General features: G+C 39.1%; 2 protein-coding genes across 3 annotated transcripts in view; one reads left to right on the top strand and one right to left on the bottom strand.

The window, feature by feature from the left end:
• LOC149690931 (proton-coupled amino acid transporter 1) overlaps positions 1–24,894 on the bottom strand; it is a 64,085-nt gene extending 39,191 nt beyond the window's left edge. Inside the window, exon 1 of one of the 2 annotated variants that reach the window (XM_089870393.1) lies at positions 24,023–24,894. The gene's annotated coding sequence lies outside the window, so the exon portion shown is untranslated. Of the gene's footprint in view, positions 1–20,425; positions 20,606–24,022 lie in introns of those variants that run through there. The other variant, XM_089870394.1, reaches the window with a different exon arrangement.
• On the top strand, positions 12,647–26,845 carry LOC149690930 (LIM/homeobox protein Lhx9-like). The gene is made up of 5 exons (XM_089870395.1): positions 12,647–13,521; positions 23,163–23,552; positions 23,636–23,844; positions 25,139–25,446; positions 25,517–26,845. Exons 1-5 carry the CDS (start codon positions 13,301–13,303, stop codon positions 25,859–25,861), a joined length of 1,473 nt encoding a protein of 490 aa, XP_089726521.1. The 5' UTR covers positions 12,647–13,300; the 3' UTR covers positions 25,862–26,845.
• Positions 26,846–26,874: the final 29 nt, after the last annotated feature.

Genomic DNA, 26,874 nt, shown 5'->3' with positions numbered 1-26,874 from the left:
GGACTCATTAAACAAACTCATTTGGTTGGTGCAAGCTAGTAAACATTATTTCTTAGCAGTTAGCGCATCTGTGCATGCGCGTTTAAGCGTGATCAGTCACTTAGATAAATTTGAAATAGCTGTCCCAGGCTAACACTGACTATATTATCAATTGACTTATAACCCATCAAAGGACACCACGCTCGCTCCAACGTGCAATTAATCATTTGAAAATATATTTAAATTATTTACCCCCCCCCCCCAAAAAAAGAGAGAGAAAACAACACAGCCTTTATTAAAGACCCCCGGGCCAAGAGAAAAACAACAATGCAATAAAGGGAACTTTTTTTCTTATAGTATTATTTTTCCCGGTGTTAATTATTATGATTTAAATGATTTCTTAGTAAACCCCCTATCATTAAAATTGGGTCCCTTTTTTCGAAACCGCGCGCAGTTTCTAGGAATGTCGCCTTGTAAACAGTGGTACAGCACCGCGTACTTAGTATTGAGCTAAACTAAATCATAAACCAACTCTTAGCGCAGATATGGGACTCGGAATTATATTAAAGTCGAAATCAAACCCGTTTAAAATTAAATAGGAAACATTAGAGGCGGATCGTTACGCGTATCACGACGCGTCCCCTAAAGCGAGAAGAAGCTTCGAGTGTGTCATATGGATCCCGTGTGAAAGTAGAGACCAGAAAACCCGTCCACTCCGACTCTAAATACCTATTACCTTACCGTCTTTTCGTTACAACGTTTTAACACAAGGTAATAATACAACTCCTCTCCGAAGAACTTGGCTTCTCTGCGCCATGGATACGTTTCAATTCGATAAGGAATTGGTGGTCCCTTGGAGCGGCGTATCATCACCTTGTACAGAAGGGGGAGATAGGAATGGGTGCTGCAATTAGGGAATCTCGGTATCGGGTTATTAAGAACAGTTAGAAGAGCGACTAATGTGGTAGACTATAAAAGTGTTTAAATTTAGATGATAGTCGAGAGAACTGCGTGCAATTCGGAAATAGCTCTAGGCGCGTACTTATTAAGAATGATACGAAACAAATGCTCATTGGAAGTTAATTGCCCAACGGCTAACTCTTATTCTCTTTACAATTTTATTTTATATATCATCTTTTTTTTTCTTTCTTTCGCCAAAAGGGTCTTCTTTCCTCGACTGATGATGAGATGAGAGACGTAACTTATTGAAGATGATTTTTCCCACACTTTTATAATAAAGTTTTTGCGCGGAGCGACAGGATGTTCTTTTGTTTTAATTCCAAATCTGCAGGGGTCATCGTGCATGGTGTAAAAGAAGCAATGTCCTCCTGCTAAATTTATTTTTTGTTCCATTTCGGTTTTTTTTTATTTAATTCTTTGTTGGAATTTTACCAATAATTTTCCCCGAGTTTTTTCATTTCACACAAGCTAATTTCCCCGTTGTTCAAGTTAACAACATTACACCTTAGAACGTTCCGAGTGCTCATAACCCATAACAACACGATAAATGCAATTGTTTGGACTGAAATTGCAGGTGATATTTGCACTGCAAAGTCTTTAGAGCGTATACCGTTTCTTATTTGAATTGGGGAAGGGGGGGGGAGGTGCTATAGCTGGATCAGAGTCGATGCTTTGGTTCGGTGTTCCTTATCATAGGCTATAATTCGTCCTCTATGGCAAACGCATCAATCAAGGTCAAGGGCTGACGCTATACGTAAAAACTACGTCCCAAGCTCGCGCCACAAATAAATTTTCTCGCAAAGTTAAACACGGTAACCGTCCCGTTCCCACTTGGACAATATTGAACTCCGGTAACGTCTTAGGATATACTCGGTTCGCTCTTGTAGGGCCAATACCGCCAATTACCGAAAAACCTAGCTAGCTCCCTTTCGGTTATTTGTAATTTGCCTAAAAACAAAGGCCTATATCGCAATCATCTTAACTATTTTCCGTCCAACGGAATCTGGAAAGCTGTAGTAAAAACGCGACCCCGTCGGCAAAATTTTAAAGCCCCTACTTTTTTTTTGGGACGTTTTCTTAAATCCTCGAAGTTTAAAGCGAAAATGTTTCTTCGGAGACAGCGGAACGACAGGATCGAGGGTTGCGGAGATTCTTCTTATCGAGATTTGCGTGAGAAACTGTCTTTTCCGGAGACCAGAAATCTTGAAAACTAGTAGGACTATCTCTCCACTGGAGGGGGGGGGATAAATAGTAAACCACCTTAACACCATCGCCACAAGGGCCGGCACAAACTATAAAACTTTATTTCAATATTTGCGTATTTTTACAGAGTTTAATAACAAATAGGGGACAACGTTGGATACTGGATCGAGACAGTCCTGGCTGGGTATAATATCAATATGTACGGTCGGTGGCGTCGCATCTGGATGGCGGGTGGACAGACGGACTCGATCGTAGCTCGGAGGAGGAGGATCTGTTAGGTGAATTTACCGATCTCGATACCGTTTGACATTTGGGGTCTAGGTGGAAAATTTACCTGTCGAAAGTTTACGATTGGATTGGCGCCGTTGCCGCCGTCGCCGCGCGAACCAGACCTGAAGATTTTTTTCACGCGATAATCTATATATGTACTAGTGGAGGGGAATTTGAAACTTTTGTTTTTTTAGAGGGCATAAATAAGAGGACCAGACGATATAGCTTCGAAGATTCATTCACGATTTAACGTATTTCTAGAATATATCAGGATCTACCAAATGGAACTCTAGTATGTACCGACTAAGATTATCGCCTTGTTTAAATGACTTCTGTTTTTATACAGATTAAAAAAGAATTGGAGATTTTGATATCTATTTTACTTAACGTCTCTTTTTGGCCGTATTTTAAGGATTGACTATTTTGAATTTACCAATAAATGTTTGGGCCTCTGGATGAAAGTGGCAAAATTCCAACTATCTTTAGCGACTCTTTGTTTTAAACAAATTGTATTTTGGAAAATTAGAATTCAAAACGCGAACCGTAACGAGGGAATAATAAATACAGCCTCATTTGAATATTACAAGAAAATAAAAACAAATTTATGCAAAAAACTTGACTTTTTAAGGAAATTTAAAAATTTTCAAAACCCCCCTTATTACGTTTCATCGAGCATAATAATAATAAAATAGGCGAGCTGTCACATTTTTAGTCGGGGCGTATTGCGAAAATCTGTAGTAAATTTCGATTTTCTAACCTATAAATTAGAATTAACGCGCTTAAATTAATTTTATTACCTGAGAATAAAAATTCAATGTCAAACTAAGAACAAATTTAGATAAATAAATCGATAGCACTTTTAGCGAGCGAGAGAAAAAAAATGAGAGAAATCTTGTCATGAAATTTAGTAAACGCGCTTGACTTATATCAAACACTCAAAAATAAAAATAATTAATGATTGGTATTTAGCTTCGTAGATAAGCCAGCAGACAGATTATTTCGTCCCAGCACCAATGTTCATCGTCCAACCCATAACCTAAAGTTAAACCTCCATCAGTAACTGCAACGAATACTGAATTTGAAACCGACTCCATGGACCATTTCGATCAAATTCTGATCTAACCTATCAATGTATATTATTAAACCCCTAATAAGGGCAGAGAAAGAAGCGTACTACATCTTCAATAAAAATAGCCCAAGTGGCCACGCGCCACGAGATTCATTTTGTAAAACACGTGCCACAGGTGTAATGTATAGCGAAAAGAAAAACATTTCCCGCCAAAAAATACACTTTTTTTGGCGCGAGGCGTCAGCTGGACTGGCAACGGCGCGTGCCATCGAGCTCGTGAAAACGCGTGTGCAGGTGAAATTAATAAAATACCGACGATGTCTTTCAAAACTTAAAACAAACGGTTACTCGGAGACTACGGCTTCAAACTCGCTACAGATTTAATATGATCGTTAGTAATCAGTTCAAGTTGGCGTCTCACGTTAAGCGTGTGGAGGAAAAAGGTTCCCTCGGCACCTGGGCCAGACACGGCACGATCTCGTCACGAAGCGAGAATTAGACGGGTGGGTACCGCGTGGAAAATTATTTTTGGGCAGCGTTATTTCGAAAAGAATACCATATTTGAACTTATTGTAGGTTATCATTTACTTATGCCTAAGAAAAGTCCCCAAGTTGACCAAGTTTTCGTTTTAAAAATATTTTCTATCGAATGCATGCAATTAAATTACAGTTTAATTATACTAATATCGAGTAGTAAAAAAAGGGTTTAAACATTCAATAAAAGAGATAACCTTTAAGGAAACGACCTTGGGACGAAATCCCGCCTCATTATTCCGCCATAAAGCACGGCACCGCGACTAGACAGATATCAACCCTTAAAATAATTACTAGAATTTAACGTCAACTAATGACTTTAATATTACGTTAAATTTTCATTGGTTGAGGAGGAACGGACCAATAAGAAGTCGTATCGTTATAATCATTGTTTGATATAACGTAGGCGCGCGCATCTAATAGTTAAAAATGATTAAGTCGGCCGGCTCTTTGGAATAATATTATTTCGTTATAGAGGCGGCGGCATTATCGATTTAAAACTTTTATAATTGGCTTAAATGGATTTCATTTCTTTTTCATTTTCCTTAAATTTATTTGGGGGGGGGGGGGGGTTTGGCATTTTCTCGAGGACCACTTTTTATTACTTCAGCCTAATTTTTACCCTATCTTAAATTTCATTTTTTAAAAAAAGTATTTTTGTCACACAATATTAAAAGGCATAATTATACCTAACTTAATTACAGGAGAGCTTATGACTTGTCTGTCAGTAGAGCGAATAGCCGGGTTGAGTCTAAAGCAAAATCCCTTCAATAAACGCGCCATCTTATTTCTTGGCGTTGACAGAAATGTCAGCTAATGACTGGGGACCCATAGTCCGTATTGAAAGGTAGCGCCGGCGAATTGTTTTTAGTTATATTATTAAATTACAATAAAACTATTTAGTTAAAATGGCCCGCAGATATCGTTTCGGTTAGGGGAATCTACCCAATGAAATCACTCAAAGCCGAGGACGTACCTGCACCAATGTAATTGTAATTACATTTTTTTGTCTGTCAAACTCGACGATCGTATTCGACCCGACCGTCTTTTGAAGGTCTCGAGACAAAACCCATTTCCATAATGTTCCCCCAGCTTAAACAAAGTCTATTAATAGATGTAGAACACCACCAATCCTTATTTAAGCTTTAAATGACAGTACTTGACCTTGATATACTATAGAATCCCAACAAAGCGGCCTTTCAGTTTTCGCATATCATACTTTAACAGACAGATCAAAAATTGAATTAAAATTAAATGAATTTCGGCTTTAAAATTTGTCATAATTAATTTTGATTAAGATGGCTCATGGAATTACGAAGGTACTCATGATCCGCGTGGGTCGCTCTCTTAAAAGTTATAATCGTAATGTTAAATACAATTTGGGTAAAATTTTTCGTATTAAAAACGATTAACGTGACTAACTATATATTGGGGAATTTCCAGAAGCTGTCATATATCGTTAAGGGGGTTGTTTTTACGCATTCCGAAAGTTTGATATCATCGCGTTTATATCCACCGTAATAATCATATAATAATAGATTAAAAAGCTTTAATTAACTTACGAGTTTGGGTTACGTTGAACTACAGAAATGGTTGAAATTGATTTTGGAAGTTTCAAGTACATTCCTAATTGCGAAGCCTCAAAATAATGAATTACAATTATCGCTATAACAAGGGCAAAAATTTCGCGTCTAAACTCAACCACATTTTCCAATCAAATGAGTCATTTCAAGAATTATTCGTAAAAAAATGACCTCAGGGAGCAGAGTTTAAAGACTTCGCGATAAAATAATGTTTCTAGACTATAAAGGTCTATTTTTTGGCCTACAAACCTAGAAATAATTACGATTTAATGCGGATTTAACGCGGATTTAACTGAAATTAAACCTTAAGCTACGGGTCAAACTTCAATATCAAAACCATATCACTAGGTTACTGTCCATTTAAAATATATACTACAAAATTAAGGCGAGCGTAATTCTCACGCAGTAACACGTGTTCAAACCCCTGGCATTTAAATTCAGTTAAATCCGGCATGTACTTTAAAAACATTCCCACCATAAAATAATTACGTCCATAAAGATCCCAAGTATATGGATTTAGAATTAGGGAATTAAACCGAGGTAATAGACCTACGTCATCGCGACGACAAAACAGTACGTTTCCCACAAACCCATAAATCCCCATCGTGTTATTATAATTGAAATATATAAATCAAGCAACGCCTAAAGATTGGGGATGACTGTCTGTTAACAACCACGGGTGCTGTACTCGTTGTTAATAAAGGTTACTATCCCATGCGTAGAATACACATTGCCAAAAAATGGCCCAAAATCAAATATATACATATAATTAAGACTTAAAGAGACTCGATGATAACCCAAGTTGAAACCTTTCCCACCAAACGGTTCAATCCCAAAAATGTACGCGGGAGTTCACCTTCCCATAAAACAAATTTCGTACTGGTCTAGCTTCCTTGGCGCTAGAGGAATTGAACGGGACAAACGAAGAAGGGAGAGAGACAGAGAGAGAGACAGAGAGAAAGAAAGAGAGTGGCGCTAAAAAGATGTCTTCTTCCGCGTTATCAATATATTCAGATCATTAACCCAATTTGGGTGCTCAGTGGCGCCCCTGGCGGACTCCCCCCCCCCCGGACCATTAAAGACGCGCGGCGCGTGCCATACCATTAAGGACTCCCTCGGTGCTGTGATTATTAATAATGGGGCAAAATATGAGCGAGAGAGACCCCTCCCACTTCAATATTTTTGGCAAACGAGAGCGAAAATACTTTTTTCTTTAAAACGCGATTTAATGTTTTTAAATGCCCCGAGGTCTCGGTGGTGCCGTATGGCCCCGTTTTTACTGAGTGGTTATAATACTCTACTGTATAATGGAGATATCAAATTAACCGGTAAAGCACGCGACAATTTTTAATATTTAAACAGATCTAGTTTTTTTTTTTTTTTTTTTTGGAATAAAAAGTGTTAAATATTTTAATTTTAAAATTTATTATTACGTTTTAATTTTTATATTTATATTTAAGCCTACAAAAGATGAAAAACAAAAAATTCTAAAGGTAGATTTGACAAAGGAAATTAGTAAGGTAATTTAGCTTAAGGGTGTTTCGTTTAAAACTCATCATCATCATCAGTAAATATTCGAAATTAACACGCCTCTTTCTCTCGAAGTAGATGAAATTTAAGTTTACCTACTATAAAGGGGAGATGTAAACACCATTCAACTCCCTAGACACTGGGCACTGCATTCTTCATGGATGGCTCTTAATTGTTGTACCATCTCTTTATTAATCTACGGAAACTAGATTAATTTAGCCTTTGGTGATAAAAAATTAAAATTCTAATTCGGGTATCCCTTTTCCAAGCGCCAAGCAGTCTTGGAGAAACGCTGGGACCAAATTAACATATATAAGCTCTATCATATCCCATAACCCCCTGAGAGAGAGAGAACTAGCTCCCATGTACATATTTCTTTCTTTATCTTTTTCATATCTCTACCATACAGATTAAGATGGGAGAGGGAGGGAGGGGGAGGGATCATATCTGTGTATATTTTATTGGGGATATTCTTTTTGGCATCTTCGGTTCGAAGACCGACTGAGTTCTTAGACCGGAAACTGCTCCAGTGATTAACGACCAAAGTGTTTTTTTTTTTCTTCGTTCCTTTTTACATCCCGAGTTCCGATGGATTTTCTTTTCAATCTTCTTCAAGCAAAAAATCTTGTCACATTTTCGAAAACTTTCCATTTGGCCCGCGGTCTTATCTCTCACGCGTTCAATCCTAAGCTCGCTTATTGGGAAATATGCCCACTTTTTTTATTAAAATCTTTCTTGGATCATCCTACGGAAGCGGATTTCATATCAGCCCTAGGATATGTTACTTCAAATGTTAATTTGTAATCATTTCTATGGCGTAGTAGGAAAAAAATGCGCAATTCAATCGTAATTGTTCTTGGGCACCGTATTCCATTGGTAAACATATGGAGGGCCATACAAGTACAGGCAACCAGTGTCAAGTTACTTAAATAGTTGGGGGTCTCCTATTATGACGCTCGGGTCCACCGTACGGTAACATCATCGCGTCACCCCTCCGTAATTTTCCGATTCGGCGCTCTCCCAAACTCGCTTTTTCAACTTGAATTGACATTACATTTTACTCCGCTAGTACCGGGGTCTCCCGCTTTCTCCGTAGTATATTCTAAAAGGTGAAAACATTTTCTACACGGAGCAGAGAGAGGAGAAAGAGAGAGAGTGAATTCTCCATAGGGAGTTAGCACGCGCTTTTGTGGTTCATTCGAGCGTACACATTATCGTAACTCAATCCACTTGATTCCGCAATTTGATATATATGGTCTTTGGCTTTTCTAAACCCTGGCTTTACAAATTAATTTTTACCCCTTTGATTCCAGCTTCAAAGTTAATAAAGAAAGGCTACCCCCCCCCCCTCAATACCAGTTCACCTCACCTCAATAAACAAACAAATAGAACCGGGTAAATAATTCTATTTAAAATAAATACGCGAAATCCTCTCAATGTCTTTTTCAATTGAATTCACGAGCTGTTACATCTTTGCCTTTGATTAAATTAAAAATAAGACAATACATTTTCACGCGCAAAATAAAACAGCGCGAGCTCTAAACACCTCCTATAAATACCTGGCGTGAAATCATTTCGAGACTCATTAAAACCGCTAATGATTTAAAGTATATCGCGTCGAGCATCCATAATTTTCCATAGTTCGTATTGTTTAAATATATATTCAAAATAATGATTAAAATGACTATGATTAAATAAACAAATAAAAATATTTGCTCCGTTATAAACTAATTAATATTGGCTTCGTTATAAACTAATTGGATTGATTTTAATTTATTTTTAAACTAGAACAGAATTATTATTTCTATATTAATTATATTTAACCGATGTTATTAATAAGGCCATATTAGTTATTATTATAATCTACCCTAACTATTAATTCCCTGGGCGAAAATTAAGGATGCACTTCACTACCCCTATATACGTATAAAGATCTTAATTTTATTTTAAATACTTAAGTATTCAAGATGTATTTAAGGAGATAAATGAAAGCGGCGGCGCGGATAACTTATTAATATTTCAAAATATCTTGTATCAAGATGATAAATGCGCGTTGTCGGGGTTCAAAATTAGGTCAAGACTTTTTAACCGCGCTCGCGCGAATTAACAAAGTTTTTCAAATTTGTCGCCAAAAAATAAATTGTTATCGGAAAATCTGGTGTCGTTATTGCATTTTTTTTTCTTGAAACGAAAAATATATTTTGTCGCTTGAAGAAATACCGCTAATGTTCGAGCATCGTGGTCGGAGTGGTTAATTTCCAGTTAAATTAATTCCGAACCAATTTATTATAGAAAAAAAAAACAACCCACCAGAGATAAGTTTTGCTTTCCAAGTAATATTAGGGGGCATGGCCCGAGACCCGCCACAGATACGCTAGTGAAATATTAATATTGCCTTAACTTTGTCGCGAGTCGATCGCCACAAAAAATTAAGGCCAAAAGGTTTTACGACATTCTACGAAAAATTCGAGTAATTTTTAAGTATCAATCCCTGATAGTCTAAGGGCATTTTCGCTGGACAATTTCAAAATTCCCTGGCATTCTAAACCCTAGCTGTTTTCAAATTCTCCAATTTTTCATGGTATTCCATTTCCAGTACACCTCGATAATTCATCCAAAGTTTTTTAGCTTCTAATCAATAAATACATAGGCAATCGCAAATCGCGTACCCATAACAATATAACGATGTAACTATTTTTGGGTATTTACTAATACTCCGAATAGAAACAAAAATAAACACTTAATTGATCGAGGGAAGGTATAAGTAAATTGATCAGTACCGATACCTTTCCTAATTAACGTATAATAATAAGGTATGTAGAGCTCTTTAATTATTAAAGGCAAGCACGTAATGGCCATCGGAATCAGGGTCAAATCATTAGACCCCGGCGCGAGATCAAAATGAGATTTCATCAGAAATATTGTAATTTAAAAATCGAGCTAGCAAAAGAAAAGCTGGAATAAAAACAATTCCCGTTATAATTCATTCTGAAACGCCTAATTAATGAAGGAAAAAGCGTGTCGCGTGCTGTTAAAGATGGCGGAGGATACGTTTAACGCGTATTCCCAATTTCATCGCGAACACGAGGGACGATAAAATTCATTAATCTTTTAAATTAACCGATATCGATCGAGTTACATCCGCAGTACGAGTTGATACCCAATAAAACTAGTTTAAAATGTCAATTAAGGCTTATTTCAAATCTCTATAACGGAGTAGGTACCGTCCCTTACCACGAATTATTGATAACATCCCCATGAATATTTAACACCATCTACTTTAGCTTACTAATCAAGCCACAGCTTATCTAACCGAGTCAATATTCGCGGTGTTATTGAAAACAATTCTCTTTTCTTGAAGATTAACATATTAAAGGCCGAGACGGTCCCGTGGAAAAAAGCGATTGTAGTTTTAACATCATATGATCTAGCTGATCCAAGTTAAACAACTTCTTAAAAAATATAGCGGTTTTTATTATTAGATGATTGTCACTTCAAGTTTAGCCAACGGGTTTTTGGCGCGGGAACAGCACGTAGATCAGACCTGAGCTATTCTCATGATACCACTTCGCTGGGATTTAGTGAAGAGAGAAGAGAAGAGAAGGAAGACAGGTTTTGTTTTAAGATGAGATTCTCGGGTGTATCTTTCCCACAGCCACAGAAAAGGACCCACACGCATCGACCGTCGCCGTCGTCGTGCAGCGCATGCAGTTTAAGAGCTTAAGCGCCCAAAGCATTAAAAGCTTTCTTGGTGGGAAGAAGTATAGTTACTCGAAACACTAAGAAGGTATCAAAGGCCTTTTTCAAATCATTTATTTTAAATTCGTCTCGCAGCTATCGTTTTAATTTAAACGAATTTTTCAAATGTTCCCTAATCATTTTTAAAATATTCAAATTACGCAACCCAACACTTTCCCCATTGAATTACAAACATTGAAGATTATTGGTAAAAATTAAAATTTGTGATTCGCGATTGTTCAACGAGACAACTAAGTAGTCGATAAGTATCTGGGTTAGTTAGTGCGTGGCCCTTTCGGTGCTGCTGTACACCCATGGCCATGCAACGACTGCAGACTTATACTAGAAAAGAAAGAAGCTTGGTACACATTTCTCATCGCGCCTGGTTTCCTTCCTCATGAGAGCTACGAGACAAGACATTCTCATAGACTTACCTACTTAGTATTTTTCAAAGCATCTCTCTACTAACGTACTTTCAAAGATACGTATCATCCCGGGACACAGAAAAATGCCCGCCGGCTCCGTTAAATACCAACTGACGCGCGCCTATACTATACTAACACGTAGACCCACAGACAAATAAATATATCATTGGGCTAATATAATAAAGGAAAAAAGGTACTAACATTTGACATTCAACTTTGGGACGTCAGAACTATGGTTCCATAAGGGATACGGGCAAGTCCTTTGAATATGTCATAGCCCCACTTCTCCCGTTTCAAACCATACTAAATACTGTTCATAAAACATCCTCTCCGTAGGATTAACATGTGCTTATTCACACTACAACTGTTATTTGAAAAACATTTACTTTAATCACCTAGTCCCCGTTAAATATTTTTTGTCTATGGTCGGTTATTACATAATTCTTTTTTCTTTCTTCATTCTTTACTAATTTCCATTTTCTTTTTAAATTCGGTTTGGAGGCATAATGCCATCTCGGACGGAGGAGAGAGAGGGGGGGGCAATCTGACCATAAAACAATAGAGGTCGGAAAAATCATTTTTATTTCTTATTTGGCACGAAGCTGAAGTTATAGCTAACGGGGTTGCAGCCTGCAGGATGAAACGCGTACAGATATATATATAGGATGAAAACCTGTTAAATTTTGTGGGTGCGATTACCAGTTTGCGCGCTGGTGAGATAATGGCCCTCTCTCCGATGAGAGGGGAGCGTTCGGGGGAGAATGTAATCATAATATTGAAGAAATAATACTACGTACTACATCTCTTCGTCGTTATCTTTGCGCGCATGTACTATTAGGAATAACCCAAAGTTTGTTTTAAGAACTTGTTTTCGTGTTTAGCAACATTTGATAATGTCATTTAAACCTTAAACACGTATATAATATTTTTAAATTAAATAAATAAATAAATATTTCCTAGCTAGCATTCATATTTAATTTACAATCTAATGAAAATTTGAATTAAAATAAACTCAATATATCTGAAAACCTCATTTCCATAAAACCCCGAGCTAAAAAATTCTTAAAACTTTTTAATAATAAAAAAAAACAAGAATTAAAAAATTGGAAAGATTATTTCTCTCTCTCTCTCCCTCTCTCCGTCTCTCTCATCCGGCCTGGTACACCATTAGAAGTAATATTGTACAATTCTTCATCAAGACAAGATAGAGATGGAGAAATTTGCAATCGCAGCAGCAGCGACTCGAGAGAGCGTGCTTTTTAAAAACTCTGGGAAAAAAGCACGTGGGGAGGCAAAAAGGCGGGAAAAAAGAGCGCAAAAAAATGTTGTAGATTTCGGGGCGCGTGCTCTTATTATTTTTGCACGGGGGAAAGATATCCGAGGACGTCGGAAAAATCTCTCGCGCAAGTCAGGGAGCTAAGCCCGTATTCCCGAAAAGCCATTTTAGGCCCCGCCCGCCAACCCCAAACTCTCTTCCCGCGAGAAAGTTTCTCTCCATCTCCCCTCGCTCGCCTGCCCGAAGGGTGAGAGAATTCCGTCCGTAAACGAGGCCGCCGACGCCACTCTACTTCTACTACTACGACGACGATCGCGAATAAAATACTTCGCAAAAACTAATAATCCACGTCAAAAAAGTACGGGAGGTGTAACGCTAACGCTGCCGGCGTTTGACGAACCGTACTCGGCGGTAAAAATATTATTCCAGCCGTCGGCCAAATTTTACCGAGGAATTTATTTTTTTTCTCAAAAAAATTATAAACTCGCTAACGGGAAAACTAAATGATGGTTAATTAATTTAAATTTAATTAACGTTATTCTACTTCGTCTATACATTTTTCTTCCCACGTTATTTTCCAATATTTTCGGGGTCTTTTTCGGGAGTTTTAGGCGAGTAATAAATATTAACGATCGCCCTGACGGTACCGGCAATTTCGGAGAAGCTCTCGGGCTTCGTTCGCGGCGATTCGGCCGCCGGCTCCGGGAGCGATTCCCGGCCAGGAGGTTCGGAAATGCCAGCGATATCGGCCCTAGATTATTCGGAGCAATCGGTTCCCCCGACTTCGTGCGCCGGTTGCGGAGTGAAAATCGCCGACAGATACTATTTATTGGCCGTCGATCGACCGTGGCACGTCCGATGTCTCAAGTGCAGCGAGTGCAAGTCCCAATTGGACACCGAATTAACTTGTTTCGCGCGCGATGGGAATATTTACTGCAAGGAAGATTATTACAGGTAAGTCCGCCCACTATTAATAACCCCGTAGCCCTTAATTATACCAAATAAGACACCTATCCACGAACGGCTTCGTTAGAATTTGACCACAAGCCGCTAAAAGACTATAATCCTCCGGGTCCGCGTACGAACCCAATTACTGATCTCTGAATCTAAAAATAACGCTATCGTGGATGTTATAACAACTTTAGCATCGATATTAGATATCTCCTATTGAGGTATTCTTTTAAAAACTTACGTCTATAACTTCATTATCTAAAAATAAGCCAAATGAAATTCGCTTAGTGCCCATACCCTCGGTTAACGTTTTGACCTAATAACTTCCCCCTCGTTTCGAGCTATATAACTAATTTAATAAATTAAATATTTACAAAAAAGGAACCTCTAGGATAATATTGAACAAAATGCGCTCAATAATAGCGAATTACAAGATCTTATAGGGAGGAGGGCTATTGCGGCATTGCGCCACTGTAAATCGCGAAATATTTGGTAAAATGATATCCTCGTATTGCCATCGCCAGAATCGCTGCTTGCAAACCCTTTTCGTATAACATAACACAGAGAGGCCATCCCGCTTACAAAAAATAAGATCAGCGTTGTTCGGATCAAAAAAACACCAAAAAGATAATTTACTATTTTCCATTTAAACTAAATTAAATTTGCTATAAATCCACGGGTGCCATTTTTAATTTCTGGGACAAATTCAGCGAGCATCGTTTTTATCCGAACCACCCTGTTCTGTTATAGTTCGTTATTCAGGGTTGTGTTGTGTTTTCAGTCAAATGTCGACCGGGCAGCCTGGCATTCCCAATCTTTCATAAAAAAAATAATTTTTTCCTTTATATTTAATTTTTTTTTAATTTTGGGTCTAGCTGGGAGGTATTATGTTTAAGGAATTGTCACGATATACTTGTAATGGGGCCCCAATTGTTTTAAACAAGACTTATATAGCCAGAGTTAACGCGTGATCCGTTGCCAATGATTGCTAGCAATCAGCCACCGTTGACATCAGGCTGAGGCTACTGATACCATTTGACCAACCGCGTCAAAACAACAACTTAACATGGCCTAGTTTACTTTCGGAGGCGCATGGAGGACCACGTGGTTTTCAATCAACGCGGGCCAATTTTTTTTTTTTAGGGGTTCGGGAGCCCGCGTTACCAGTGATTTAGCAGCGCTCCATCTAGAGTTACAACCCCGTACTGCAAAAAGCTAAACGACCCAAGCTATGTCAACGGCATGACTGACTTAGTTCAACTGACAACGGATTATAGTTCAGAGTTGAGAACTTATAGCAGTTCTTTACCTAGTTTGAAGGAACTTAGTCAAAGTATCTTGTCTCTAAGGCCAGGGTCCCTCATTTGGACGGACCCCATCGAGTAAAGTATACAAGAGAGGCCTTGGGGTTCGGGACTTTAAAAGGAACGGTCCTATGAAACGTTGGTTTTTGAATAAATTTTTGAAACCTTGCAATTGGAGTAACATGGTTATTTGTGGTCCGATTTTGACGTTCATTGTCTAATTCCCCCAAAACTACTCACTAAACAGAGCGTCGACCCAAGTGTACTTGTCCTTTAAGAGGTTTGTGGTGCGAACAGTTAGTTATACAGACCCGGGGCGATGGGTGACACTAGTCGATAGACAAAAAAAAAGTCCCCTCGAGGTCCCATAGAAAGATAGAGTCCAAAAGACCATATTTCAAGCGGTGTGTTTCCGCCGGCTAAGTCACGGACATTTCGTCAAGGGTTCTCTACGGTGTCCAGTCAACCGTGAAAACCCACAAAGAGCGAGAGAGAGAGAGAGAAAGAGAGAGGAGAGGAGGCTATAGGGTATCGAGAAATTGATGTTTATCATTAGATTTAGTGTATTATGCTAGATAATACTTTATCCGACCCTTATTCGGGACCTTTTTGTCTAACGCCCAAACAGTTGACCCCCACATACACCCTCCCCTATGGAAATTTTACGGTTGGGTACATCTCTTTCGCGGTTTAAAAAAATATATTGAAATATGGATTACGTATCCACTTACACACGCAGTTGTTTGTGGGTTCTTCAAATGTCTTGACGCAATAAAAGATCGTAACTTGATATAAGTAACTATTATAACATGATGGGTTGGGGCTAAGGCATTGGTCAGCTTGTTCCTTCCAGTAATGGTCGTGGTCCAGTAGCGTCATCATCCTATTTTAGGGCACTTTTTCTTAACTTAATCATAGTCATTCGTATATATCGTTTCTTCGCCACTTATGGGGTGTTACACGATGGATCCGCTTGGATCCATCAAGATACGTCCCATGCATGGTTTCATCAGTATAGTGAATATCGAGAGTCTATAATCATCGATGGACATAATCGGCACCTCCGGTTCTTGTTAGAAAGGGATGGATAACACGCAAACCACTAATTTAAATTCGATTCAATTTCGTTATTGAATATAGGAACCCCATAATTAACAGCAATTATTGAATTCTCCTTTTTATTTTCCAGGGAAATTCGCCGGTTATTCAAGCGTGTCATAACACGTTGGTTCAGTTCAGTTCAGTTCATATATAGCGTACAGGATTTACTTAACGATAACTATTTGAGAAATTAAATCATTTCAAACTATTAATTAAAATTCCCAGGCAAAAACTTAATTGAAATCAATATTAACCGTTTCCCTTTGGGTTTAATTTAATCAAGATTAAATCCATCCCTTCACCCAATACACGACTAAATAAGCTTAACAAGGACTATATAAGCTGTTAGGACGTCCAAGCTAGCGATATCAGCTCGGTCAGATCTAACCGAAAAGAATAACCGCCAAAACACAATTTGTCCAATTAATTTTTCATTTCCTGAAAAACGTTTTTAGTTCCGGCAAAAAAAGCCCTCCTGATTGTTAAAGCATGGTGTGCGAATTTTTTTTTTTCTTTCTTTACATATAGTTAAGTTTATCGTAACGAGCTCTTGGACTTGGGGAACAAAACCCCTCTTTCTCAACCAGGTATAGCTGTCCAAAAGAAAAACTCAAACCTCAAGTTTTTAATGAATTAAAAATTCACTTTTAAGACTGCAATGTTTGGATTCGCGATAAGTCCTTTGTCAACGATATCTTTACGCTTGGCTTCCTGTATAGTTACTGAGCGACTTGTTAAAAAAACCATACTAGAAATTATATTTCTTAACAAGAAGAGCGTTTATTCCCGTTCTGCGCAAGATTCTAAGGTGATATAGTTACGGCTATCGTGAGCATTTTCATACTGACTGATTTTTTTTTTTAATAATAATTTGTAAAAGGTCGTGGAGCGTAACGCGAAAAACAAAGGGGTCTTTTTGTCACGCAATTTGAAAGCGACTCCGTATCGTCGTTTGAAATTTATCGCCTACCTTTTGTCTCTCTCGAGTGAAATTATAATGGCTTCTAAGCTATCTTTTGTATTCCGCAAAACTCAAGCGTAGGGTTAAATTTGAAATGGGTAAGGTGATAATTGGACTGGTACTTGTTCGCACTACGCCAAACTAAAAAGGTTAAATACTGGACGAGTAATCCAGGTTGTCCCGAACACTTTTCAATTAACCCCACAGCTGAACCCGCATCTCCCTTCGCGCTAATAACTCTATCAATTTAATCAAATTAATATCTGTACGCGTATATTAACACGTTAAACACTAAATCATTGGCCCTTAAATTAAATTTGCAAAAACGTTGTTTACACCGCAGCCAAAGATCAAAACAAGTGTTTATCCTCGCTTGGCTAACTCGAAAAATTAAATATTAAACTTGACATTCGGTAAGAAATGTCTCGGAAAATGTTTAAGACTCCATTAGACGAGTGACCCGAGTAACAAACGAGTGTTATTCGGTTATACGAATTATCGAGTAAAGGACCTCTTTGAAGCCCCTAAATCTTACGCTTAACAAGATTAGTTTCATCAAAATTATCCAGGCGTTGAATTTAAATCATTTTAACGATGTACTGATCCTCGTGCTGCTGGCGTTAAGATCAAAATACTAAAATATTCAATTTACCACAAACAAATGTTTCTATCCAAATAATTAGAAATATATATATTTCCAAATATTTAGCATAAAATTTGAATTAAAGTTTGCGATTATCAAGCGGAACATTTTCAATATACTCGATACTTAAATCCACATTAAAGCTAAAATATCTCAACTCTATTTACGGGGATTAGCGCCGGTTAGTTTCTAGGGGGCGCCATTTTCCAAGTGGCGGTCGATTAAAACGAAAATTTATACAGCTATACTATAGAATGTAAGGACCAACCGCGCCAAATTTCATTCGAATACGTTAATAATTACCGCGAATATGGCGTTAAACGTGATGACGTGAAAATATGTCACTGTGCGAAAAATTATCAGATTTACAACATTTTTGCACTAAACCTGGTAAAGTTAAAACTAAAACCATTTAGAGATACTATATAAAGTTTTGAAGTATCAGTTAATATTTTAACATTACCAGAGTGTGTGTGTGCGCGATGGTAATTAAGGCGGTTATGTTTTATTATAGCCATTATCGCTAATAAAAACAAATGTTGCGTGCAGTCGTGAGAAGTCGCAGAGTCCGAGAGCAGAGAGTTGGGAGAAGGGGGGGGGGCTTATAAAATGGGTCCACCCCAAAATATGTAAACGTGGATGGGTTGATAGGCCTTAACACCTCGTTAAACACGGCATGCACACCGAATGACAAGAGTATAAGCTAGTTACGGTCACCCAGCTAGCCGCGTGTAATTACACCTGTGACAAACCGACTTGAGGTTTTTGCGAATAAATGTTCCCAACTCGACACAGAATGTCGGCGCCACTGAATTATTACCAAATATGAACCAATGATTTTTGGATTTATTCCTCTATTTTGAGCTGTAAACCACCTTAACTCGATTTTACTAATTGTCATGAACTCGTGGTAATTTGGTTATCCTGTTTTGGGTATACCTCTTTTGATATTGTCACGAAACTTTGGGATTATCTAGTTTCACGCGGTACCTTCAGTTGTAACCTAGAACTAAACTACTCAAGACCTAAAGATATAGATGGGAATGTGAAACAGTTCAAATGCGAGATCGCATGCAGTAATGATTTAATCGTATTTGTTTGCTATTTTGATGTTTGTTTCGTCGATTTATCACTTTGATTTGGCGGTGACACGGGCGCTAAATATACGCGAGGCGCGTTATCTAATAGGCTATAGTGGTGGTTTGCAGTTTGGTGAAATATCAAGCGTATCAATTTACCGTCCTAGAATTCTCTTATATATAGTCACGCGTTATTGAGAAAGTTGAGAAATCTCTTCCCTTGGAAATCCTAGACGAAGGCCATGTGCCTTGCCTTCTTCGCAGCCGCTGCTTCGAGAAGCGCCCACCGCGACCCAACGCCACAAATATTCATTTTTCATCAAAACCAAACTCGACACTATACTCTATTTCGTACACTTTACATACGCGTAACGTCTCCGAAAAAACCCACACCCATGCGCAGCTACGTAATATTATCTCTCTTTCCTAGATATCCTACAGATACGGTGAAAATTAATTTCAAACTAATAAATAATAAATGCCAAATCTAAAAGTAATATTTCAAATTGTCTAACGCTCCCACACCTCGAATTAATATATTCTAAAAAAAAAAAACAGTTTATAATTTAATAAATTTCATAACCCGTCTCTCATCCAGTTAAAAATCCTGATACTTTTCCCATGTCTTTTAAAAAAACACGGAATAAATTTCGTCTATTTGATATTTTTAAATCTGGTTTTCTCAAATTAAGACTGAGACATCATGGGAAAAGTTGGCCCGGGGATGGATGATAGGTAGCTTTTAAATATATAAAAAAATTTGGGCTAACCACTATAGCCCAGTGGTACGATTTAATCACATGGTTGGGGTGCTATCTTTAATATTAAAAAGCCAACGCCGCTCTCTTGAAAAACTAGCCAGCTCTAAGAAACCAACCCAACCCCCGTATTAATTATAAACACACTTTTTAATAATTTGGTACCAAAATATAGCGGATTCTGGTGAGCGAGGAACTTAATCCAGTTTAAAGATTAAGAAGATTGATTGATTATTAAGTTAAATAAATGTGTGTGGGGTCTTAAATGTAAAAGACTATAAGTTGAAGTGGTGCGCGCTATGACAAATGTTAAAATGCGAAATCAATGTGGAATGACAATGGCTTCGCGTGTGGCGTATAATTCAATCGGTGTGTTCCCTTATTTTGGGCGGAAGTGAAGGATGTTTCAGTGTAGAATTATTAGAAGAACGAAGAAGATACGTGGGCCCGGGTTTTGGTTGAATTTGGCGTTGGAGGAACAATAGAGTTATTCTAGTTTTTTGGTGTGAAGGGGATTGATTCGAGAGCTCTTCAGGTTTATTTGTCGAGTACTCGCTCCTTGCCACGGAGAATGTAGAATTAAATATTTGCTTTCCATCGCTAGCGGGGGCCAAATAAAACTCAACTGACTGACTGACTGAAGGAGAGCGAAGGAGAGGAGAGGAGAGACGCCAGGGATAAATCGAGGACAGAGAGGTGTTAAGAGGGTGAGAGGCAAACGTGCCAGACACAATGCCAAACCAACGCGACACTATAAGCACGTACATCTCTCTCTCTCTCTTCTTGTCCCCTCTCTCTCGCGTGTCCCTGTCCCTTCCACAATACAAGACACACTCGAAATCGATAAGGTTAAATCAATCTATTCTTTGGGCTATAGTGGTTGCCTGCAACAACGAACCGACGACGTCCAAAAGGTTTTCGAGGATTGTTTTTAGGTATTGGTGGGGTTGGGTTCTTGAGCTTACTTAGGGGTAAAAGGGGTGCTAGACAAACACCTATCTTTGTTTGGTTCAGGCTACATTCATTCATTTAACCAAGATATTAAAATTTAAAATTCTTACGAATTGTACTTCCTTTCTTGACTTTTGAAATCGCGCAAAACAATTCTAGTAAGAATAGTCATAGTTTTCCCAAAACAAGTTCTTCGATAACCCGACTGTTCAGGGGACAGACTCGATCCACGACCACGATCAGACTTGTATTCAACCATAGTTCGACGGTAGGGTAACGCGTGGTCAACTTCCACCAACTCTAGACCTTGAATGAGTTCCCGATTAAACTTAGTGGGGCAAAAATAGAATGTCCCTTTCGACAGGGCTAAGGAAAATCAGCCCGTATATCTACTATCTAGTGGCGTGATCTTCGGGACAAATAATTTTGGGGCATTTAGGCCAGTGGGGGTCCGACTAGGCTAGTTTCAAGGTTATTTAGCTAGTTTCTTGGAAATACGGGCAGCGAGGCTAGTGGGTACGACCCTACGAGAATCCGTTTTGGGAATGCTTTCGCTGTCAATTTGACATCTAACCTTTATTGTTGCTATTTTTAGAAAACCTTGAATTTTCTTTTATGCACGAAAAATAAGGAATTTAAAGGTAAAGCCTAACCAAACACGTTTTTAAAGGGAATATCAATATTTAAAGTTATGATTAAACATTCATTCTTGGAAATTTTAGGAAGAAAATACAAAATAGTGGCGCGGTTCGAATATATAGAATATAGACTTATATCGCGGTTAATACGGGTTTCCGTATATGAAAGTTGACGTTTACTTCCGTTCCTCATTTTTTTACTTCCGCTATATATTTGGGGAGCCTTTTTCTATAATGATCTATCTTCCGATGGTTATCGGGTGTCGGTCGGCCGTTCGGTTGGGAGTAAGTATTTGTCGACGCTGGCATTTGTGTGTTGGTATACTTAACTTCTTTCTTATCGCTACTAAAAACGTACGCCTACATCGAGGACGACCAACTAAAGTTACTAAACGCGTGTGTTAAATAAATAATCCATTTAAAACTAACTCGATTCCACTGAGACAAAAACCTTGCCATCTACCAAACAAACCCCTTTGAGCCCGGTAGAAATTTATAAAAATTCGTCTTTAGCCCTTCTATACCCTGTAGATTGCAATACGCCCCAGTACAACTTTCAACTCGGGACACTTTCACTTAACTACCCAAACAGTAACTCTCGAGAATCGAGTAAAATAACTAAATACACCCTAAAAAAAGTTCAATCTTTCGCTAAAAAGGGTAAAGTCACTGCTGGGGTTTGACATATTAGATTATAGTTGGGGAAATAACGCCGCTTACAATGTTGTTTCAAGGGTGTAGTTTAACAATACCGCGGGGATACCACGAAGCACGTAACTTGAAAAAGGTGGGTGGGTGAGCGAAGAAAGATTCCCCGGAACGCCTTGACACCTGTATACATTCCCTATAGATGATTTTTATGAAAACATTTCACGCCAAAACAATTTTATGATATTGCTAAAAGAGAAAATATAAACTGGGAAAACCCGTTTAAACTCCAGGGTTCGTACAATCGTCTTGATAGCGGTTAAGAGTTAAATATTAACTAGTGATATTTGTTAATTTGGCTTTCCTTCGAAAGTGATACGAACCCTGAATTGTTTGTATAGCGAGTGATTAAAGGACCACCGAGAAACCTACATAATTTTCCTGTCTAATATATATTAGCGAATTTAGCCGCAAAAATAATATGATTTATGAACATGATTTTTTTGTTTTTCCGGGCGTTAATAACTTTTCCTAAATGGGGGTTGCCAATACATTATTTTGTTTTTAACTGATATTGGAAAATGTATCCATTCAATAAGTAGATTCTAGCACCCTGGTTGGGGTTTAATCATTTCTGGTTTTAACAAGGATCTAAGACACCAACCACCTTAACGCGTAACGGATGACAAAAACCCCCTCTCCAAAAAACCCGATCTCTAATAAAAAAAAATAAAAACCCCGTCTATAAAATTAATACGTTAAAAATCAACGCCATCCACGATTGTTTCAAAGTCTTCCCGTGTGAAACAATTCCTCTCTACTTAAAGACCGGTAAATGAAGAAGACTCGTATCTTCGTTATGGATAGCAGCACCCTTCCCATCATGCAAAGCGGAGCGGCTTCTTCAAGATACGCGCATATACAATCTAGTTTGCGGGCCGCGGGGCTCCGGACTCTTACGCGTAACATCCAAGATAATAATACGTAACCATAATACCTAATGGGTAAATGATTTTAGAAAGATCTCAAATCATTTCGCGCCCAAAATCGTTTCGCCAACGGCTGAATTTTCAATGTTTGGCTTATATTATTGGATTCGTGGGAATAACGATGCGAAAAACCTGAAATATTTCGTCGCTCGCGATCAGCTACAGCCGGGGTGATTTATCCAAACTGCTCCGCGCTATACTGTCGCTCCAAGAGAGTGCCGCTCCCCGCGTACAGCGTACAACTGCCTGGGATTTCAAGTATTTCTGTTAATTGGGGGTTATTAAAAGCAGTTTTGTATAAAGTACCCTAGATGTTGTGGGAGGGTTTTATTAATTACTACTTGGAAAAGTATGTTTACTCGTTTGACGAAAAATGCTAAATATACGTTTGATTGTTTACATCCAATCTATATTTATATCGACTTATAAATTAAGGATGATAACCCGCGATACTGACCCCTCTTGACCTTAGATACGATAGGACGACGAAACGGTCGAGTTTTGTGTAGGGAAGATAGTGATTGTTAAAGTAATTGATGTCGCTAATTAAATTTGCGTTTGTTCTTTTTCAGATTATTCGCGGTGAAACGTTGCGCTCGATGTCAACGCGGCATCTTCGCGAACGAGTTGGTGATGAGAGCGCGGGACTTGGTGTATCATCTGCATTGTTTCACGTGCGCGTGGTGTAACGCGGCATTGGCTCAGGGAGATTATTTCGGGCTCAGGGACAATCTGGTGTACTGTCGGACGCACTACGAATTATTGACGCAAGGAGAAGCCTACGGGACGGGAGGACCGGCCATCGGAATGGGGTGCGGCGGACCCTCGCCGCCTCAAACGCCGGGAAGCGACATGATCCCCTTATCGTTGCAAGCTTCCTCCAGGTGTAATAGTCCCGCTCAACCCATGACCCCCAATACCATGACCGTATTAGCCGGACACCCCTCGACCGGATGTGATAGGTGAGAATCATTTAGAAAGACCCCGAGTTCGGTGATACATAGGGTTACGGGTTTTAACAATTTATTTCTAATTTCTTTATCAGGACGAGCGAGATAAGTCACGAGAATGTGGGTTTAGTCAATCACTTGCAAGTCTCTTCAGCGGCCACACCGTACTCGCACGCCGTCCTCTACCCCACCTCGACCGCGGCTTCCCTACAAGGCGGTGGTGGAACCACCGTTAGAAAGGGTAGACCTCGAAAACGGAAAAGCGGTGATCAACAGCAAGGCATGACACCCAACTCTCAATTAGGTAACTATCAAACACCCTCCCTGAGTTTTCCAGGTTTTTTCCCAAGTATTTCCTTACTTATCACTGACCTATGGTCATCCATTTTACAAGTTCCCTACTTATCCACGCTGCGCAATCTATACTACACTACGCGACAAAGCGAGCCACAAAAACAGATAATAATAAAACGGGTACTTACAGTTTTAAAGATAATCCAAAGATGGTGAAAAAGATCACACACACAAACACAACGCGCACAAACACGAAGCTAAACTATGACGCGGAAAGTTCACAAAGCTAAACTTGTTAAAAACTAATTCGCGACGCGACTTAAAGAGGCTATTTTTGAGCCGTTTGAGAAGACTATTGACGCGTTTTGACCTTCAACTGGAAGTTCACGATCGACAGTTTGTAGGTTTCCCACGACGTACCATCCAGGTAGGACAGTAATAAGCTTGACCCCTCGTTGGTCGGCCTCTAGCTGCTCCACCGGTGTCTCGGAGAAAACAATGCTCAAAGGTCTTCCACAAGGTGACATGATGATCACTCGACTTCCAGATGCGTGGGCGTTATAGGGTAAGGGACTATAGGACGCTGCCCTTTGACGTGCGTGGGCGTTATAGGGAAAGGGACTATAGGACGCTGCCCTTTGACCTGCGCGCGCAACATTTTGGCTTTGGCCTAACAGCTGGGAGAAGGACTATAGGACGCAGGCGCTCTGACCTTGAAGTTTGCTTATTCGCGCGCCAACTATGTACTCACCCACTATTTTCGGCATCCAGATGAACTCGTAGTAACTCCCAAAAAGTTCAAATGTAACCGCACCACAAAAGTTCACAAAGTTCACGCAACCCGATATAAAAATACCGCGAAAAACTAACGCGTTTGGGAACCAGTGACATCATTTTAGATCTTTAGAATAGTACTGTTTGGTTCCCGCGACCCTCCGTGCAGCTCGGTCGTGCACTAGACCGCGTAAATCTTGATCCCTCGCTGATGGCCAAACGTGACCCTTCGAAGAAATCTCCGTCGTGACGTCATTCAGTAACAGAAAAGAAAAGCGACCTGAAATTAAAATAAATTCCATGATTTTAGCTAAAAATCAGAATAATAATTACATTAAACTAAAAGTAAATACGAAGCGGTTTCTTATAGTTGAACCAACCCCATCAGAGCAAACATACTCAACCCTCGCAAATTTCCCTGATTTCCCCGAATTTGGCTAAAGATCCCCGAGTTTTCCCTCAACAATTTATTTCCCCGAGTTGCCCAGGTTTGTATGATACCCAATTCAACTTAATTATTGTAATGGCAGGTGTCTCGGTGATGGAGCACGGATCGAGTCACTGCGGAGGAGGGATGGGTCACATGGGTTCCGGTCTAAGCGATTCCTCCAGTCCAGGAGGGATGACGGGTTCGGGTCAAATGCCCAACGGTCATCACGGAGGAGGAGGTGGGGGGCCAAATGGGGGACACGGACAAAGGACGAAAAGGATGAGGACTTCCTTTAAACATCATCAGCTAAGGACGATGAAATCCTACTTCTCAATTAACCAAAACCCCGACGCCAAAGATCTCAAACAACTGGCGCAGAAAACGGGACTCTCCAAAAGGGTTTTACAGGTAATCACCATTAATTTAAATGGAATTCTATTTCAACGGCAAACACTAACGTTTCTATAATCTTAAATAGGTTTGGTTTCAAAACGCCAGAGCAAAATGGAGGCGAAACAACTTGAAATCGGGGGACGGTTCTCAAGCCGGTTCGCAAACGGGTTCAATTCCGGGAGGTCACCAATCATCGGGTAGCATGCACCATCACCATTCAATGTCGGGTATGCCGGGTAGCCCGGGTGGGACCAGTTCCTTCTCGGAAGCCAGTCCGGCGGCGCCGTGCGGGGGTGGCATGGGACCGGACACCCCGGGACCCCACTCCCATCACGCGGCATCCATGGATTATAACGGAAATGGTTCTCTAATGGGTCATCATCACGTTTCCGATTCCCTTCCTCTGACGTCGTTTCAAGAACTTTTCTGATTGGCGCTTTAACAATCGCGCGTGAAACACGCGATTCAATTTAACCCACAACGAAACGTCACAACATACGAGCTTCGCGTTCCAAAATGACGTCATACCAGAGAAAACAGTGGGGCGGCGGCGGCCACCATTTTGTTTCGAGTTGCGATGACACGAACTCGAAGCTAATCGCCGCTTAAGGGACCTATAGCAGTAAGGCAAACATTCGCCAAGTGATAATTCTTCATGATAACCTTTGAACTTTCGCGGGGTGATTTTAAAAGCACGCTCTAATTTAATTAATTATAGCAAATTATCATTCATTTTACAATACAATGTTCCTATCATAAACAACGCGAGCCAGCCATACGTCATTGGAAAATAAAACTAAATAACGGAGTGAACACCCCCTCGGATATAAGTTTAAGGCCATTTCGAAATCCCCCCAGAAGTCCACGCCCCTTTTGTTTCGGGTATATTAGGGTTAAATACAATTTGATTTGTTATACTTTATCACTTAAATGACCCCAACAACATTTTTAACTGGTTTTATTATCTCAATAATATATATAAAACAAACGTTGTTTTAAATAATTAGTCGCGACGTTTGTTTTATATATATTAGTCGCGACATTAAAACACTGCTAACAATAACGGTTAATAATTCAAACTGGTTTCAAATTAAAATTTAACACTAATATACCCGAAAACGAAGGCTGACTATTTTTAAAAGTTTATAATTCAAAGTAAACGCGTGGAAAGAAAGAATACTCAGACAGACAGACAGCTCTCCAGAGTCATTAGCCCAACTATATATATAGACTTCATACATTTCCTCCCCCCCCCGGTCATTTGTCAATAATAAGAGTTTAAAAATATGTATAGCTTGTTCGAAGACATGTAAATACGAGAATAAACAGGTGAAAATGATGTAAAATAATAAAAAATGGATGAAATAAGGTTTTAAAAAATTTTGTTCTAAAATTAAAAACCGTCAATTTAAAACCCTCGAGTCTCAAGAATTATTTTCGATT

The sequence above is a fragment of the Phalangium opilio genome, unplaced genomic scaffold (assembly GCF_054372755.1).
Source record: "Phalangium opilio isolate 3A_F unplaced genomic scaffold, DU_Popi_V2 ptg000031l_1, whole genome shotgun sequence".
NCBI lineage: Eukaryota > Metazoa > Arthropoda > Arachnida > Opiliones > Phalangiidae > Phalangium > Phalangium opilio.
The sequence above is the reverse complement of the archived record's forward strand: the minus strand, read 5'-3'. Positions and strand labels throughout refer to the sequence as shown.

Coding starts and splice junctions, on each gene's coding strand:
- LOC149690930 (XM_089870395.1), top strand. CDS start 13,301: ATGCCAGCGATATCGGCCCTAGATTATTCGGAGCAATCGGTTCCCCCG. Junction 13,522..23,162: donor TGCAAGGAAGATTATTACAG/GTAAGTCCGCCC, acceptor GTTCTTTTTCAG/ATTATTCGCGGTGAAACGTT. Junction 23,845..25,138: donor GACACCCAACTCTCAATTAG/GTAACTATCAAA, acceptor TTGTAATGGCAG/GTGTCTCGGTGATGGAGCAC.